This window comes from Natator depressus, chromosome 14, assembly GCF_965152275.1.
Source record: "Natator depressus isolate rNatDep1 chromosome 14, rNatDep2.hap1, whole genome shotgun sequence".
In the NCBI taxonomy this organism is placed as follows: Eukaryota; Metazoa; Chordata; order Testudines; family Cheloniidae; genus Natator; species Natator depressus.
In genome coordinates, this window is record NC_134247.1 from 42,309,605 (window position 1) to 42,329,413 (window position 19,809).

Consider the following 19,809-nt stretch of genomic DNA (forward strand, 5'->3'; position numbering starts at 1 on the left):
GTCCCCTGCGTTACTGGAAGCTGGGGATCTCTGATGTGGCCAGTTTGGCTTCTGCTCAGGTTCTTCCCAATTCCCTTAGGTTATGTCTACACAGCATCTGGGAGGTGGGATTCCCAGCTCAGGTAGATGTACGTGCATTAACTCTGCTAGAGCTAGTGCCTAAAAAGAGAAAAGGAGGACTTGTGGCACCTTAGAGACTAACAAATTTATTTGAGCATAAGCTTTCGTGAGCTACAGATGAAGTGAGCTGTAGCTCATGAAAGCTTATGCTCAAATAAATTGGTTAGTCTCTAAGGTGCCACAAGTCCTCCTTTTCTTTTTGCGAATACAGACTAACACGGCTGCTACTCTGAAACCTGCCTAAAAAGAGTGGCAGAAGCATTGTGTTGTCCTGTCTGTATTCATTCATGTCTGTTCCCCTCACTTCCTGGGACTAGCTCCATCCATGGGGCAAATGTCACCCACCCACGCTGACTGAGATCTGGCAGGACCTCCCTGCCCCAAGATTTTACTTCCCCCTGGGTGTTTGGAAGGGATCTGGAGGCAGAATCCAATTTCTCCTGGTGCTCCGTGTTGTCTGTTACAAAAAGGTTATTTCTTCCAAGCATGAAGGCTCCATTTTTTCTTTAATTTATTTTTAAAACCTCTGTTTCTGGCTTCACCCTGTGGGGCCGTTGTTATACCTGGTGCAGTACACTGTGAAATTAGAGGAAGAGAGCGGGTTTAAAAGAAAGAGGAGCCTCCATTCTTGGAGGATGAGGAGGAATATCCCAGTTCTAATGGATCGTGGTGCACGAGGGACCCACTTCACAGAAGGAAAAATTAGAGAGGGGTTAGTAAATGTTCCCTTTCTCAGTCTCCCCAGCAGTTATCGTGTTGTGTTTCCCCTCTTTGCTGTTCCCCTTTCGTTCCTTTCTTCCCCGGCACGGGGGATGACTCCTGTCTGGATTCTCTCTCTGTATTTCAGAGCGTGTTGGGATGGTGAATGAGAAGGAGAATCCAGAGCAGGAAGGTGGTGAGGACGTAGGTCTGCGGGGAACGGTATTGGGAAAATCCGAGGGGAATTTTTATGAGAGTCATAAACGAGGAAAAACCTGCAGAAACCAGCGCAGGTCAGAGAGGCTGCTGGGATACGACCCAGGGAAGAAAATTTGTGAACCCATAAATGATGGTGGAGATTGCAAGGACCTCAAGGAAACCACAGCCCAGCAGAGAATCCCCACAGAAGAGAGAAAAAACACATGCACCGAGTGTGGGAAAAGCTTTATTCGGAGGTCACATCTTATTTCCCATCAGAGGATCCACACTGGAGAGAAACCCTACAAGTGCCTTGTCTGTGGGAGAGGTTTCAGCCAGACCGCACACCTTATTTCACATCAGAGGATTCACACAGGAGAGAAACCCTATAAGTGCCTTAATTGTGGGAAAGGTTTCATTCAAGGTTCACATCTTCTTAGGCATGAGAGAACCCACACAGGTGAGAAACCCTATAAATGCCTGGAATGCGGGAAAAGCTTCATTCAGAGCTCAGATCTTATTTCACACCAGAGAACCCACACAGGAGAAAGAGTCTATAAGTGCCTTGACTGTGGGGAAAGTTTTGATTGGAACATGCAGCTTGTTAGACATCAGATGCACCATACAGGAGAGAAACCCTACAAATGCCTGGATTGTGGGAAAGCATTTAGTGACAGTTCAGCCCTTATTATTCACCAGAGACTCCACACGGGAGAGAAACCCTATAAATGCCTCGACTGTGGGAGAAGATTCAATCAGAACTCACTCCTTACTAGACACAAGAGAACCCACACTGGAGACAAACCCTATAAGTGCCTGGAGTGTGGGAAAAGTTTCAATCAGAGCTCATATCTAATTGCACATCAGAGAACTCACACAGGAGAGAGACCCTATATGTGCCTCGAGTGTGGGAAAAGTTTCAGTTGGAGCTCAGATCTGACTGCACATCAGAGAACCCACACAGGAGAGAGACCTTATAAGTGCCTGGAATGTGGGAAAAGATTCCTTCAAAGCTCAAATCTTAGTGTGCATCTGAGAATCCATACAGGAAAAACACCCTATAAATGCCCCGACTGTGGGAAAAACTTCAGTCAGAGTTCAAACCTGACTAGACACCAGAACACCCACATGGCAGGAAAAACCTCATAAAAGCCTCAACTGTGGAAAAATGTTTAGTGACAAATCACAATTTAGTACACATCAGAGAACCCACACTGGAGAGAGACCTTATAAGTGCATTGATTGTGAGCGAAAATTTAATGGCAAAGCATACCTTATTACACATCAGAGAACCCCTACGGGAGAGAATCCCTATAAATGCCTTTACTGTGCGAAAACTTTTTTTCAGAGCTCAGATCTTACTTCACAGCACAGCATCCGTATGGGAGGGAAACCATATAAATGCCAGGACTGTGGGATAAATTGCAATCATAGGTCAAACCAAATTCAACATCAGAGGATCCATACAGGAGAGACACCTTATAAATGCCCTGAGTGTGGGAAAAAGTTTAGTGACAAGTCATGCCTTATGGGACATCAGAGAATCCACACGGGAGATAGACCCTATAAATGCCTTGACTGTGGGAAAAGCTTTATTAATTTCTCACATCTTATTGTGCATCACCAAATCCATTCAGGAGAAATACCCTATTAATGCCCTGACTGTGGGAAAAAATTCCCTCGGAGTTCAAACCTGACTAGGCACCAGAGAATCCACATGGGAGAAATCGCCATAAATGCCTCAACTGTGGGAAAAAGTTGAGTGACAAGTCACCACTTAATATACATCAGTGAACCCACACTGGAGATGGGTCCTATAAATGGCTGGATTGTGGGAAGAGTTTCACTCAGAGTTCAGTTCTTATTTCACAGCAAAGGATCCATGGCGAACGCAGAGATGCTTTGAATGTGGGAAATGTTTCATTCAGAACTCGCAACTTTTTACACGGCAGAGAATACGATCAGCCCCTCCCTGCTGCAGCCGTGGCTGCTGGGCCAAGGGGTCTTTCTGCCTCTGAGGGTTGTCTAGAGCAGGAAAACTGGTTGGGGTTGGTAGCTGGCACGTTTAGCCCTGACCTGGACCAAACCTCTACCATTTCTAGTCTAGACCAACCCTGAGCATCTCATTTATACAGTGGTCCCAATCTAAGTTCCCTGTAAGCTGCGCGGCCAAGCAGCCACCCAGCAAGCTATCAAGTGCCGCACAGTTCAGGTGCCCCTCCCACCACTGCCACGCAGCTCCTGGCCTCTGCCTTGGAACTGCTCCCAGGAGCCTCCCGCTTGCTATGCAGAGCGGGTGGGAAGGGGGGGCGCTGATGTCAGGGTGCCCCCCGCCCTTGTACCCCATCTCTGCAGAGCGGGAGCGGGGGGAACGCGACGGGGCTCAGGAGTGGGATGGAGGGAGCTTTCTGGTGGCTGCTGCTGTGTCTGTTTTGAGTGCCGGTCTACCTAAAAGGCCACATACTTAAAGGGACAATGCATGTCTCTCTCTCTCTCTCACACACACACGCTGTGTCTCTCTCTCACGCTCACACACCTCCCAACACATACTTGTATTGTTGTTCCTTCTTGAGACTTCCTGCAATACACATATATTCTCTGTAATTTTATTCTTTCAAAGTGCTGTTATTTGAGTGTTTTGACTGGTCTATGCATTTCATAATTTTTATTTCTCTCTTTTGCTTAAGTTTAATTCTTTGAGCAGTGAGTTCTAAAATGCCTAACCTGTCCTGGCTGGAGTAATTATCCCTATGGTATCTTATTAAAAATATATATTATAGCTAGGCTTTTTGTTTCTAATGGTGGCGCACAGCCACACATTACTTCGGTAATTTGGTGCACATAACAAAATTCATTCCACGCATGGATGGAAAAAATTAGAGGGAACACTGGTCTCAACCCCCACCAAATCAGACTCCTGAGGGCTGGAGATGAAAGCGTTGCAGACCTGGAGGGGGAATTTGACTCAATCCCAAACACAGTGTGATTGTTCTGACCCTAAATCTCAGTTTCCATCTATGGGTAAAGCAGCTTCTGGCCTTTTTCCTGCCCAGCTCAGATTGTTTTCAGATGGGAGTTTGGGTTTTCTCCTTTCATTAGGATGACGTTAAAATTTTTGTAAGTAAGACCATAGAAGGAGGCTCCGAATGGGACAGGTGTAGATAGTTCAGAGGAGAAAATGGGTAAGTGTGTTCTCCTGATTCTGAATCATCTGGAACATGCTCTGGGACGTTCATTTATATGAACCTGGGGTGTCTTACAGCCCGTCCTGTATTGTGGGTTAATCTCTATTTGCTGAAGGCTGTTTGATCCCGTAGTAGGATATTAGTTTTGTTTTACAGGACGTAGTGCAGATTTATTGGAGACTTCATAAGACAAAGGACCATTTGCCAGGACTCTCTCTTACTTTACTTGTACCATTTTCCGACACTTTGCCATGAGATTTTAGTTTGTTTGAACAATGGAGTATTATAAATCACCAGCAGCACGACCACTGATGGGGCTAGTCACACATCACCTCCATACTGGTGCACATAACAAAATTCATTGCGCACGTGGATGGGAAAAATTAGAGGGAACCCTTGGTGGAGGGTGGAGAAGGAGAGAGACACACCCGTCTTCTCTCAGGTGTTTAAAGTTACTGTAGCCTGCGTGGCTAAAACTGTAAAGGTGCTGGGCCAAAGGCCGTTATCTGGGATTTCTCTCCCTGCCCTGTCAGCAGCTCCACTCTCCAACCATTCTGAGGCGCGGCCATTATCCCAATTCCACCGTCACAATGTGTCCAGGAGGGGGAGGGGGGGAGGACCGCTTAGGAATCAGAGCATCCTTGGCCTTCAGCTAGCTACAGCAGTGCCTGAACTGATGACAATTGCCCAAAGGACCACTGACGCCCACCAGAACATGTTCCCTTTCCACTAAAAAAGAATCTAGGAATTTCACTGACCAATGAACTTCGTTAATTGCGAGTGAAGATTGCCTGGTGGTATCTCAGGCCATTCCAGAGCTTGGAGTTCCGCAAACCTCTGAAAAGCCTGAAACACAGAGCTAAGGGACACACCAAAACAATGTCAGTCATTTGGGCTATGCCCCCATACGCCCAGTGCGCACACGCACTCCCACTTGGCCTGTGCAGAGCATGCTAGCACTGAGAGACTAGGGCACATGACAATGGTAGGACAGAATCTATCCTCTTCTTTTTGCTACGGCCGATCTTGTTTTTAGGTGAGCTGCAAACACAGAGCCTGCTGAATAGAAACAACCTACACTTGTGAAATTTTACAGCCCCTTCCCGCTCACGCAGAGGAGGATCCAACACTACACTTTAATTTACCCATAGCCCATGGACCACGCTCATCCCCCACCTACCTGCTGACAGTCCTTATGGCAAGAAGCCCACTGGAATCAGGCTGCCTTCCCTGTGTGTTAGTATTGTTAAATAGATGTAGAATTTATAAGAGTGTGTTTAGATTTTATAAGCTGCTTGTAAGATGCTGGTGCAGGCATTAATCTTGTTATAAGGGGATCTAAAGTGTCTGCTCTGTAATTGTGTAACATCATCTGGTGTAAAAACCTCACTTCCTACAGAAGGAATGGCATTTTCTCTGGTGCCGGGCAAATTACCGGACATCAACTATGGTAAAGTACTGGTCTCGGGAAGGCACATCAGCAGCAGATGACCCATTGGACACCATAAAACAAAAGACTCTGTTAATCGCTCTTCCTGCCCTGCCCCCAGCAACATGAGGTGAGGCTATGCAGGCAAATTTCTACTGTTAGGGGGGTCGCAAAGAAAGAGGAATAAAAAAAATCTCCTGAAAAGAAGTACTAAATTGTCTCTATGTTGCTGGACTTTGCAAGGGCAAGGTTTCTACGCAAAAGCATGGGATCCCCAGCTATACAGCCTGGGATAGCCCTAAAAGACTTGTAAAGGTTACTTATGATAGAAACTCTTCTTACTTTTTGGAACTAAAGATTGTAACTCATTCACGTGTACATGTTTAACTGCTTTAGCCTTGTAAATAACTCCCATTTCTTTTCCTTAGTTAATAAATCTTGCTGGTTTATTACTGGATTGGCTACAAGTGTTGTCTTTGGTGTAAGATCTACAGTGAAATTGACCCGGGGTAAGTGACCGGTCCTATGGGACTGGGAGTAACGTGAATATTGTTGTGATTTTGGGTATAAGGGACCATCTATCACCAAAGGAAGCTCACCTAGAGGGCAAGAAAGATGAGTGTCCAAGGAGGCTGTCTGTGACTCCATGGTTAGGCTACTGGGGCCTGAAGAGTTTACACATAATTATCTGGTTGGTGAAATCTAAGTATAGAACTCAGCTGGGGTTTGGGCCCTGTCTGCAGTAGTCTGCCCCGTGGTTGGCATTCATGCTCGAGCTGCTGAATGACAGCTTGACACTAAGCCAAATATCCCTGCCCAGTTGTTTTTTTAACTTTTCCTCATAGGGTTTCTAAACCTTTCATTTGTGCTGCTCTCCTCTGACCTCTCTCCAATTTATCCCCATCTTTCCTAAAGCTATTTCAGGGCCTGTGCATTTCTGCTCAGCTTCGATTTCATTCCCCCAGAAAAGAACCCTTTGACAGGCAGATTTTAGCAACATGCTTCTATTTCTCCCCAGGGCCAGACTCAAACGTCCAGGGCTTGGCTGTTACTTGGGTTCAGTGGCTGTAACCTGTAACCCAAAGTGTCCACATTGAAACAGTAAGCTGGCCTTCACTTAACCGTCAGCTGGTGCTCCAGTAGAATGGTGTGTTAGAATCCTACGCAAAGGATCCTTCTGGTCCCATGAGTGAGAAAAGGTGGAAAATACTGGAGGTGAATCATTAGCTGTGCAACAGGTCTGAACCTGGGAGTTTGGGTTTTGTTGAATACTGGGCTATGTTCCCGTGGGAGAGGAGGGCTGTCTGAATGGGACAGCCTGCATCTCCCAGATAGGGGGGCTAATCTTCTCTGGAGACGAGCGGGAGCAGCTAGGCCCATGTTAAATTAGCAACGACAGGGGAGGGTGCTAAGAAGGCACATGCAGTACAAATGCACCTTAGCGTGCCACAAACAAATTGAGCCCATGTGGCAAAGGATGTGAAGAGGGGGAAAGAAATCAGCTGCTTTGTACCAAACCCTGGGAATCTGGGTGACAGGCAGGAAGGAGCTGGAGGTTCTCCCTGATGAGAAGAAATTTGATAGAATTGGCTTTACTGAAAATTGGTGGGAGGATCCTTACGATTGCAACATTAAAATCTCTGTTTACAACCTCTTTCGGAAAGACGGAGTGGGCATTACCTGATTTAGAGTGATTGGTAACTCGGAACTGCAGGACCTTGAATGCATGTGGTTCAGTGTCTTTTTCTCCTTCTTTGTTTCCTATCCACCAGCTCAGCAGCAGCTGGTCTTCCCACCACCTTCTGTCTTATATCCGATCATGGCTTCCGTCCTCTTTAGTCCATTTTATTCTATGACATTCTTCACCATGTCTAGTCAACGCAGCCTCAGTCTTCCTCTATTTCTAATTGCTTGGTACTCCGGTTTGCACTGTACCCTGAGTAATGTCACAGCAATCTGGACTGTTGAACAGCTGCGTCCCCTCAATTCTCCAGCCTGGGATGCCTTTACACTGCTTCAGTCTGACGGCAGCCACTTCTGGTCTGCTGACACATAGCTTCAAGCATGCACAGTGCCTCCAGCTTATTGTAGGAGTGCTATGGCCGGCTACTCCTGAATGACACTGCAGAGTAACACCACCAAATTCCTAGTCCCAGATTTGCCTCCTGGACAACACAAGCTCATATAAAGCCCGTCAATTCATGAATAGAGAATGATACGTACAAATCATGTTATCTCAAGTGGCGCTTCCCAAACACTTCAATCCAAACACACTGGTTTAGATACAACAATAAAACAAGGTTTATTAACTCCAGAAAGGTAGATTTTAAATGATTACAAGTAACGAGGCATAAAAGTCAGAGTTGGTTACAAAGAAATACAAGGTAAAACGCAACTAATACCTAACTTAACAAGTGAAATGAATGTAAAGCAAAAAATCTCTCTCACCACATGCTTTAGCAGTCTGGCTGGCTGGAATCCTTTCAGCCAGGACCCCTCCCCCACTTCAAAGTGGTGTCTTTTCTTCAGGTGTTGTGGCTGCTGTGGACAGAAAGGGGAGATCACTTGGGGTGTCTGTTCTGACGCTTATCCATTTTTCTGCTCTTTGAGAATGAACTCCAGCTGGGGCTCAGGAGACAGAAAAAAATCTGTGGGGACGGGAACCTCCAGCTGTTTCTTAGCCAAGATATAAATTTCTCACTCACACCCTTTTTCCTACCAAAGAATGGCCGCTTAGCCAAGTGACAGTCCATTTGATTTCACTGACACCTGGCTAAAGCATCAGTTTGTCCTATGCCTCTGAGGAACTGGTTTGTGCCTGCTTTTCTAAACTTGGAACATGTCTCAGTCACGTCATACAGTAGAATCTTATAACTTTACATAAAATGTTGCCACACATATTTTACCAGGGCAATAATGTTCAGCAAATTATGAGTTTTCAAATAATACCTCACAAGGCATACTTTGTACAAAATGTATCCGAGTCTTGTAAAAGGGGTGAACGTTAGGTTACAGACTGTCACAAGCACCATGTGTGATTTCTGGTCCATTCTTGACCCAGTTGCAAGTTGTCTTTCTTTAATCTTCTGTAAAAGCATTATTTCTTGCCCTACACATTTTCTTACCACTTCATCTTTTATTTTCTGCAGTCTTGAAGCTCTCAGTAGTCCCGTCAACCAGCTCATTTCTGCAGTCAATATCTTTTCACCCATTAGCTTTCCTCATACACCAACTCCACAAGGTATGCAGGGCCAAAAACATTTTAATATAAAAATCAGCACATATGAGAGAACTGTTGAGCCGATACTGCTGTATGGGTCAGAATGTTGGTGCATGACTCAATGTGCTAACTTACAAAGCCCAGGAGAAGATCCTGGTGTGGGTCTGTGATAGGCCATTGAATCAAACTAGAGGAGTTACTCCATAAGCACCTGTCTGTAATTTCTGGAAAGAAAAATTGTGTTGATTATGGATTACTCCAGTTTGGGAGACATATGCTGGAGGTTTCATGTAGCCAGGGGTAAAACATCATGAGATTGTCTAAAAATTATAAATGGCAGTTTTTTCAAACAAAAGATATTGCCCCTCAAATGAGGTAATTATTTTGGACCTCACGATAGATAATCACTGGACTGGAAGTAGGTGATTGCCTAGGGATCAGTGATCATGACCTGATTACATTCAATCTGGGCAAACAAAGGTTAGTCCCAACCAGTAACATGTATATGCTTGGTGCTTCAAAAGGAGAAATTTCCCAAAGCTAAGGAAAATTATGAGCAAAATTGACTGGGAAGAAAAAATTGGACAGAAAAAATGTGATTGAAAATGGGGATTTCTGTAAGAAGAGTTATTAGATGGCAACAACATAAACAAACAAACAAACAAAAACCCAACATGATTCTATAGTTGAGAAAGAGGACAACTTTGACTAAAAGCCCATCCTGGTTCCATGGTGAAGTAAAGGCAGCAATTAGAAATAAAAAAGCAACACAGAATGAAGGGAAAAAAGAGGAAATAGATAGCAATTGATACGCATTAGAAGTTGTGAAGTGTAGAAAATTGATATGGGAAGCTAAAGACATCAGGGAATAACCCATGGATGGCAGGGCTGAAGGCAGTAAGAAGGAGTTGGTAAAGTATATTTGGAACAAAAGAAATCCTAACAATGGTATAGGCCCATTACTATCTGGAGATAGTAAAATTGTTAATAGGGATGCAAAAATGGCAGAAGTGTTTAATAAAGATTTCTGTTCTGTGTTTGGAAAGAAACAGGATGATGTGCTTGTATCACATGAAGATGAAGAAATACTTTCCAGTCCATTAGTAACTAAGGAGGATGTTCAACAACATTTACTAAGGATAAACATTTTCCCATCAGCTAGCCCTGGATAACTTCCACCTCACAGCTCTAAAAGAGCTTTCTGAGGAGAACTCTGCCCCAAAGATATTAATTTTTAAAAAATCGTGGAATAACAGGGACATTCCTGAAGAATTCCAAAAAGGCAAGTGGGATGACCTGGATAACTATAGGCCACTTATCCTGATATCAATCCTGGGTAAAATAATGGAAAAGGTAGTTTGGGATATAATTAATACTTAATTAAAGAATAGGACCATAATTAATGCCAGTCAATATGCTTTATAGAAAATAGGTCTTGTCAAACAAATCTGATTTCATTCTTTGAGGAGATTAAACATTTGGTTGATAAAGATAACTGGGTAGATGGAATACACTTAAGACTTTTTTAAGGCATTTTACTGCATCACATTCTGGTTAAAAAATAGCAATATCAATAAAGCACACATTAAATGGATTGAGAACTGGCTAAATGACAGATCTCAGAAAGTAGCCTTCTTATATGAGCACGTTAGTTACAAAAGTTTTAACATCATCCTAACGAAAGGAGAAAACTCAAATTCCCATCTGCAAACAACCTGAGCTGGGCAGGAAAAAGCCCACAAGCTGCTTTTCCCATAGATGGAATCCGGGAATTAAGTTCAGAACGATCACACAGTATCGAGGATTCACTGAAACTCCCCTCCAAGTCCGCAACATTTTCATCAAAAACAACGAGGAGTCCTTTTGTTAGTCTGTAAGGTGCCACAAGGACTCCTCGTTATTCTGGCTGACACAGACTAACACGGCTACCCCTCTGAAACCTGTCAACATTTTCATCAGCAGCCCTCACAAGTCTGACTTAGCATGAAAGAAGTCAAAGATATGTTCAAGGCAATTGGATTTATTTTTTAAGACACTATGGCCAGTCCTAGGGATGGAATTGATAGAATTTCTCTCTGTGTGGAGTCTCCAATGCAAATTCCACTTGAAGCATTTTCCATGTTAAAGATATTTAAGAGGTCTATACTCTGTATGGGTTTGCTGATGCCTGATACAAGCTGACCCCAGCTGAAGCTTCTCCCATATTCAAGGTTTCTCTCCCATGTGGATTCTCTGATGTCGGATATAGGTTGATCTCCAACTGAAACTTTTCCCACAGTCGAGGCATTTATAGGGTCTCTCTCCTGTATGGATTCTCAGATGTTTACAAAGGGCTGAGTTGTTAATAAACCTTTTCCCACAGTCCAGGCACTTATACGGTCTCTCTCCTGTATGAGTTCTTTGATGTGAAATCAGATTTGAGCTCCAGCTGAATCTTTTCCCGCACTTAAGGCATTTATAGGGTTTCTCTCCTGTGTGCGTCCTCTCATGTGAAATAAGAACTGAGCTCAGAACAAAACTTTTCCCACAGTCCAGACATTTATAGGGTTTTTCACCTCTGTGGGTCCTCTCATGCCTAATAAGATCTGAGCTCAGAAAAAAACTTTTCCCACATTCCAGGCATTTATAGGGCTGCTCCCCCGTGTGGGTTATCTTATGCCGAATAAGATGTGAACTCTGATTGAAACTTTTCCCACAGTCAAGGCATTTATAGGGTCTCTCTCCTGTATGGATTCTGTGATGTTTAATAAGGGCTGTCTTGTCAATAAACCTTTTCCCACAGTCCAGGCACTTATACGGTCTCTCTCCTGTGTGAGTTCTCTGATGTGAAATCAGATTTGAGTTCCTGTTGAATGTTTTCCCACACTCAGGGCAGTTATAGGGTTTCTCTCCTGTATGCATTCTCTGATGTGAAATAAGATCTGAGTTCAGAACAAAGCTTCTCCCACAGTCCAGACATTTATAGGATTTCTCACCAGTGTGGGTTCTCTCATGCCTAATAAGATCTGAGCTCTGAATGAAGTTTTTCGCACAGTACATACATTTATAGGGTTTTTCACCGCTGTGGGTACTCTCATGCCTAATAAGATGTGAGCTCTGAATGAAACCTTTCCCACAGTACATGCATTTATAAGGTTGCTCGCCCGTGTGGGTTCTCTCATGCCTAATAAGATGCGAACCCTGATTGAAACCTTTCCCACAGTCAAGGCATTTATAGGGTTTCTCTCCCGTGTGGATCCTCTGGTGGGAAATAAGGTTTGCGGTCTGATTGAAACCTTTCGCACAGACAAGGCACTTGTAGGGTTTCTCTCCAGTGTGGATCCTCTGATGGGAAATAAGATGTGACCTCCGAATAAAGCTTTTCCCACACTTGGTGCATGTGTATTTTCTCTCTTTTATGGGCATTCTCTGCTGGGCTGTGATTTCCTTGAGGTCCTTGCAATCTCCACCATCATTTATGGGTTCACAAATTTTCTTCCCTGGGTCGTATCCCAGCAGCCTCTCTGACCTGCGCTGATTTCCATTGGTTTTTCCTTGTTTGTGATTCTCATAACAATTCCCCTCGGATCTTCCCAATACCATTCCCTGCAGACCCACGTCCTCACCACCTTCCCGCTGTGGATTCTCCTTCTCATTCACCATCCCAACACCCTCTGGAATACAGAGAGAGAATCCAGACAGGAGTCATCCCCCGTGCCAGGGAAGAAATAACGAAAGGGGAACAGCAAAGAGGGGAAACACAACACGGTAACTGCTGGGGAGACTGAGAAAGGGAACATTTACTAACGCCTCTCTAATTTTTCCTTCTGTGAAGTGGGTCCCTGGTGCACCATGGTCCATTAGAACTGGGATATTCCTCCTCATCCTGCAAGCATGGAGGCTCCTCTTTCTTTTAAACCCTCTCTCTTCCTCTAATTTCACAGTGTACTGCACCAGGTATAACAACGGCCCCACAGGGTGAAGCCAGAAACAGAAGTTTTAAAAATAATGAATTAGTACAGACAGGACAATCTGATGCTTGTCACCTCCTTGTGTTTCCGACTCCCCTATCCTGTGGCTGAGGGAGTGATCCCCTGCTTGGTAGATGGGACAAGCATTAGTGTCTGACAATAGCAACGTGGCCATGGCAGCACGGGCTGTGGCTCGGATTAGCCACCTGAGTACAATCCTGCCCTGCCCCTGGGCACATATTCTGGTGGCTAGCCCAATATGCTACAAATGCCGCTCTTTTCAGGCGCTAGCTCGAGCAGAACTAGTGCATGTAAATCTACCTGAGCTGGGAATCCCACCTCCCAGATGCTGTGTGGATGTAACCTAAGTGACCAGGGAAGAACCTGAGCAGAAGCTGAACTGGCCACATCACGGTCCCCTCCAGCTTCCAATAACCAAGGTGACGGGACTCCCTTACCCAGCGAGGTCCCCGTCTCGTAGTTCTCCTGCATGACGTCCCTGTAGAGGGCTCTCTGAGCGGGGTCCAGCAGCGCCCCCTGCCCCTGGGTGAAATACACAGCCACCTCCTCGAAGGTCACCGGCCCCTGAAACAACAAGAGTCCCCCACTCAGCCCCTGCTGCCCCAGCCACAATCCCACTATTCATGGTCGAGGAGAGCCGATAAAATGGAAGCTCGGGGCGGGGAAGAGTAGCAGAGTCCCACCCCCACCCTGCTCAGAGCAGCCGGGAGGCTTCAGAAGTGGAGAAAGAGAGAGTTCCTTGTCCCTCCCAGCCGGTGGAGGAGGGCAGGGGGTCATCTCATTTATCACACACCTACTAGCCAGAGGCTGATACGGGTGGCAGAGCCCTCGAGCAGGGTCCAAGGACAGGAATCCCAACACCCTCCCCATTCCCAGCAGCTGAGGGTGAGGGGATGGGGCCTTTCCCCTGAGCCTCTCCCCTGGGCCTCACTGGTATGTGCCCCCTTCAAATTCCAGAGCAGCATCTGGCTAGTGGGTTCAGGCTCCAGCACTGGGAGTCTGGTCAGTTTTCCCAGCCCTGCCCAGGGGGTTTCTTTCCCATTCCAGAAATGGAGGAATTTCCATCCCCACAAAGGGCCTGTTCTGAACATTATGCCACAGACTGAACATGTCCCAGCAGGTTTGCCCCACTCTGTCACCACCTCCCTGGCCCTGTGTATTTCCTGCTCCAGCCCTTCGAACACAAACCCACCAGCAGCCCTCTGAAACTCCCCTCTCTGAAAGGGTTTCCCATCCCCCAGCAGGATGTGTTGTAGTCACTGGGGTTCTGGCAGTCCTACCCCAATGGGGAGCTCCATTTTCAGAAAGCAAGTGAAAGTTCACACAAAGTTACAACCACCGACAACAACAAATGTTGCTAGGAAAAGATACACAAAGGAGACAGGCTGGGTCAGCCCACACAGAAAGGTCAAAATAGACATGAGAGGAGTGGATCTGAAACCTGGGTCTCCTAAAACCCAGGTGAGGGCTCTACCAGAGGGCTGAAGATAATCTCACTCCTTCTTGCCCAATGCATATGTATTTATTCATACATGGTGGAACAGCTTTAATGGGAGAGATTGAGGCCTGGTCTACACTACAGAGTTAGATCGACATGAGGAGCTGACATTGACCTAACTCTGTGAGCATCTACACTGAAATGTTGCTCCCACCGATGTAGGTCGCCCAGTATATGGAGTTAATAACTCCACCTCCATGAAAGGGGCATCTCTCAGGTCAATGTATTTAGGTTAATGCAGTGTTCATGCAGACACTGCTTTGCTTACATCACCTGCTGCTGCCTTCGTCAGCCTGAGCCCTGCCGCGCAGGGCTAACAGCTGGAGTGCCTGTGTGGGGCTGACAGCCGGAGCCCCACTGCCCGGGGAGTGCTCCAGCACCACTGACAGAAGGAGTATAATGTGGACGTGAAAAGCCGATTTAATTACAGCCGTAGGTCGACATAACTTAAGTCAATTTAATTTTGTAGTGTAGACATGCCCTCGGAGAGACATACCCTGGAAAACCCCATAGTTTTATGCATCAAATTCCAGGAGAGGGTTCTCAGCTGAGAATGACCAAGCAGAGATAGCCGCCTAAGTCCCTTTGAGGGGTGGGGCATCTGACTCGCTCCTCTCTTCAGCATTTTAGGACAAGAAGCAATGGGTTTAAATTGCAGCAAGGGAGGTTTAGGTTGGACATTAGGAAAAACTTCCTGTCAGGGTGGTTAAGCACTGGAATAAATTACCCAGGGAGGTTGTGGAATCTCCATCGTTGGAGATTTTTAAGAGTAGGTTAGACAAACACCAGTCAGGGATGTTCTAGATAATACATAGTCCTGCCACGAGTGCAGGGGATTGGACTAGATGACCTCTCGAGGTCCCTTCCAGTCCTACGATTCTATGATTTTCTATTGGCTAGCTCAGGCACTCCCCAGTCAGCATGCTGTGTTTTGTAGATCCCGTTTTTAGGTGCTTAGCTCTACCCAGGAATAATAGAGGGAGCCTGGGAGCCAAACTCAGGTTGTGGTTCCCACTGTGATTCAAGGCACCTAAACCTTAGGTGCTGCTATGCTGATCATTGTAATACCTGAGTCCCTTTGTACATGTAGCCCTGGGTGATTTTCCCATCACTTTCTGGGAGACACTAGTCCCCTAGATGAGGAAGCCTCCTTAAATATGTAGGAAACAATTTGCTTCTCAGATATCCGGGGGAAAGTTGATCACTGGGGAGTTTAATTCCCCATCCACCCAATCTCCATTTGGAGTCATGGATTTTTAAGGCCAGAAGGGGAAGAGACCATTGAATTTAGAAAGTCTAGTCTGACCTCCTGAACAACACAAGCCAGAGCAATTCATCCAGTTACTCCTGCACCGAGTAGTTCCTTGTGTTTGACTCAGTCGCCTCTACCAGAAACCCACCAAGTGCTGATCTCAAGAGATGGAAAATCTACCACTTCTCGTGATAGATTTTCCCAATGGTCAATCAGCCTATATTTTCAATTTGAATTTCATCTGGTTTTCAGCCATTCTTCTTCTTTCTGCCTGCCTCTGCTAGATTCAAGAAGCTTTTAGAACCCGATATTTTCTTTTTGTAATCAAATCAATGACCCAGGGCAATATTTCCCCTCCAAAACTGAGGAAATCTTATATATCCCTAAATCACACTGTAAGAAGTTCTCAAGCAGCATATTTCTTCCTTTGCCTAGCTGTACATTTTGATTATTATTAATGGAAATACAGTAAAAGCTGTGTTGTCCGGCACTTTTATCAACCAGCAAGCTCTATTAACTGGCATTTCTGATATCTCCCAATACAAATCTTCAATCTAGTAACCAGGTCAAGTATACTGCCCAGGAGGTTATGCAATTGCATATTCTGCACTCTGCTTTTATGCCAAAGAGGCAGAAGACAAGTCAGCAAGCGGATATCAGGGATTTATTCAAAAAAGCAGCTTCCAGGGTGTGTCATAACAGATTCAGCCCAATCTCCTACACTTTCTACGTCTACAATGATAATTGATGTCGATGATGATGACCTTGGGGCACTGCAAGATCCTGAAGTGCCTTCTGAATCATCCCAGAAAGATTAAATTCTGTTCAGTATCGTTTTAGTGTTGTGTATTTTTAGTGATCTGGGTGTACGCCATGCGCTGCCCAGAGTGATAGGCAGTGTCATTAGATAACCTGCTGTATAGAAAACTTTCCCTGTATACACCTACGTGCTTCAAGAAACCGACCACTCTGCAGTGCAGTACCATGACTGGATTGGTGAGTACCTGTCTACTGTTTTATACGGTATTCGTTTTATTGTATTCTAATTCTTTGAAAATTAGTATTCCGTGGGTAAGTGTTACTCCCAGTGAACGGGAATATTTGATTAACCGGCACCCCCCATTCCCCCAACATGCCGGATAATAAAGCCTTTATTGTACTTTCTCATCCGTTTGTGTGTGTAAGGTGAAACTGGTCTTTACCCCCTAAAATCTCATCCTTCCAAGCCTAGGTATGTAGAAGAGAAACAAAATCTGAGCAGATTGCTCTCACTGTAACCCCCCCCCCCCCCACGACACCAAGAGCAGGTTATTCAGGCTGCCTGGCACACGTGCATTAGAAGACAGTGTGAGCGGGTCACACTCGGGGCTGTTCAGGAGAACAGGATCCTGCCCCCTTTCAGAGCAGGTGGCTCTGATAGAGCAAACAGGGCCCCAGCAGCCGTTCAGGGCTGGGGAGATTCACCCACCGCTGGGGCACGAAGGGGCCTGTCTCAGGGGAGGGAGGGGCTCCGAGTTTTCTAACGGGGTTACAATAATCCCTCCCCCCCCCGACTCCATTTCAGTCTCATTTCTCTCCCCTCCCCTCCCTGACAACCCAACACCAGGGACACAACAGGGAACCCCCGCGGGGCCCGCCCATGCCCCCCCCCGGCCGCTCTCCCCCCTGCCCGAACCCCCGCGCTGGCCCCGGGCGCAGATCCTGGGCAGAGCCCGGGCAGCGACTCGCCGCTGGGGCCGCAGCTCCGGTCCCTCCGCCAGGCGCTTCCCAGCCAGGGAGCAGCTTCCCGGGGCGGCGGGAGCTGGGGCTGCGGGGCCGCTTGTGCAGAGTCACTGTCCTGCCCGGCCCCGGCCCTTTCCCCCGGGTCCCCCCATCACCTGCGGGCTCCGGCTCGGGGGCTGGTGCGGGCCGAGCCCGGGGCGGAGCGGGGGGTTAGTGCCGGTCGCTCCCCGCACAGACCCCGCCGGGGAGCAGCAGCGGCTGGGCCCGGCCCCCGGCTCGCAATGGAGGCGGCGGCGGCAACGTCTGACCCGGGAAGGTAAACAGAGCCCGAGCGTGGGCAGGCTTCTAGGAAGGGAGGATGCTCAGTACCAGCTGCTGAAGCTGCTGCCGGGACTCTGCCCGCCCTTGGCATGGCAGTGAGTCTCCCTGCTGTTCCCAGGGGCTAAGAGGGGGCAATCGGTGGGGAGGAAGGGGCAGAATCTCTGCAGGGGGGGAACTGACTGCCCAGGAGGGTCAGGCAGCTGGCAGCAGGGGAAGGAGAGGGGCCCAGGGGCAAAATCAGGGATGGTGGCGGGGGTAGGAGCCAGGGGGGTTAAGAATGGGGCAGATGCTCTGCCAGATGGTGGCAGAGGGGAGACGCCAGAGATAAGGAGGGGCGGAAGGGATGAAAGTCACCCCAGATAGGCTGAGCCAGCAGGAGTGGTTGCAAAAATAAGGTGTTGTGGGTCCAAGGGGCTTCTTCCCTCCCTTTGCATAAGGGTACATCTCAGCCCCCGCTTCCCAGGGCTGTGTTCTTGAAGGCCCAGGGCATCCCATTGCCTAGCCAATAGGATGTATTGAGCTGCTAAAGGAGACTTGAGTCAGTGAAATATTTACCACCTTCCTCTTTATAACAACTTTTTCCCTACTTGAAGAATGTCATCATGTCCCCTTTCAGACTTCTCTTCTCCAGACTAAACAAACCCATTTTTTTCAATCTTCCTCACAGGTCACAGTTTTCTAGCCCTCTAACCATTTTTGTTGCTCTCCTCTGGATTTTCTCCAATTTGTCCACTTCTTTCCTGAAGTGTGGCGCCCAGAACTGGACACAGTACTCCACCTGAAGCCTTATCAATGCTGAGTAGAGTGGAAGAATTACTTCTTGTGTCTTGCTTATAACACAACACTCCTCTGACACTAAGCACCCTTGTATTCACACCCTACACAGTATTGTAATAATCTTTGTACAAAATAGGCCTTGAGAGATAGCATTTGAAAACAAACAGCTCACTGATCATTAATAATCATGCATCATGTATGTATGTGGTGGGTATTAAGAGTTAGGGACATATGCTGGAATGATAATTAAAATGTCTTCAGACCAGGTATGCAGGGGGAGTTGATAACCAGGTCTATCCTAAACAAAGGAATGTGTGTTCACCTCAATTTACATATAGCTATCACATAGAGCTATCAAGGGGTAGAGGCAAACCTCACACAAACAAGTGGGGGAGAAGACAGCATGGAGTCTACACCCAGCAGGAGAAGCTTAAGTTAGGTCTTTTCTGAAAGCTAATGACACACTGTGATGTGTTTTTGTGTCTTTAGAGGAACAAAGGAACCATATTATTTCTCTGAGCTGTACATTAGAGAGCACTGGATTTGGGGACAATATGGGACTGGGAGTTCTGCCCTCTTGTATCTGTCTAGTGATGGATACTAAAGATAACTCCCAAAGTTCAATTAACTTGTTTCAAGGGGCAGGAGGACCTCAGGCTGTTCTTTCCTTCCTGTGAGCTTCCCATCCTCCCGTTTCAGAGTGGTAACCGTGTTAGTCTGTATCAGCAAAAAGAACAAGGAGTACTTGTGGCACCTTAGAGACTGACAAATTTATTTGAACATAAGCTTTCGTGGGCTAAAACTCCTTATTTTTGCCATCCTCCTGTGTGATTTCTATGTAAATGGGGCTTCCATTGTTCGATTCCACCATGCTTAATTTAAATAGGAGACAAGTAGATAGCTCGTTTGAGTAGCAGCCCTGTTAGTCTGTATTCGCAAAAAGAAAAGGAGGACTTGTGGCACCTTAGAGACTAACCAATTTATTTGAGCATAAGCTTTCGTGAGCTACAGCTCACTTCATCGGATGCATTCAGTGGAAAATACAGTGAGGAGATTTATATACACACAGAACATGAAAAAATGGGTGTTTATCATGCACACTGTAAGGAGAGTGATCACTTAAGATGAGCTATTACCAGCAGGAGAGTGGGCGGTGGGGGGAGGCGGAGAAAACCCTTTGTAGAGATAATCAAGGTGGGCCATTTCCAGCAGTTAACAAGAACATCTGAGGAACAGTGGGGGGGGGGGGGAATAAACAAGGGGAAAAAATAGGTTTCCGGTATAGGGTGGTGTTTATGTGACCATCGCTTATTAGCACCATAGTGTCCAGGAGAGTGGGGTGGGAGGAGGTATTGTTTCATGGTGTCTGTGTATATAATGTCTTCTACACTTTCCACAGTATGCATCCGATGAAGTG

The 19,809-nt window shown here is 46.5% G+C and overlaps 2 protein-coding genes across 2 annotated transcripts in view; one reads left to right on the forward strand and one right to left on the reverse strand.

Moving 5' to 3' along the window:
* LOC141998593 (uncharacterized) overlaps positions 1-19,809 on the forward strand; it is a 37,645-nt gene that overhangs the window by 1,682 nt on the left and 16,154 nt on the right. Inside the window, 2 exon segments of the mRNA XM_074971463.1 lie at positions 968-2,151; positions 2,153-2,746. Of these exon segments, the coding sequence (XP_074827564.1) occupies positions 968-2,151; positions 2,153-2,746 (1,778 nt within the window).
* Positions 8,041-17,593, reverse strand: LOC141998460 (uncharacterized). The gene is made up of 3 exons (XM_074971311.1): positions 17,450-17,593; positions 13,260-13,386; positions 8,041-12,504 (listed from the first exon to the last, which is right to left on the reverse strand). Exons 2-3 carry the CDS (start codon positions 13,291-13,293, stop codon positions 11,057-11,059), a joined length of 1,482 nt encoding a protein of 493 aa, XP_074827412.1. The 5' UTR covers positions 13,294-13,386; positions 17,450-17,593; the 3' UTR covers positions 8,041-11,056.

Coding starts and splice junctions, on each gene's coding strand:
- LOC141998460 (XM_074971311.1), bottom strand. CDS start 13,293: ATGCAGGAGAACTACGAGACGGGGACCTCGCTGG. Junction 12,505..13,259: donor CGAGACGGGGACCTCGCTGG/GTAAGGGAGTCC, acceptor TCTGTATTCCAG/AGGGTGTTGGGATGGTGAAT.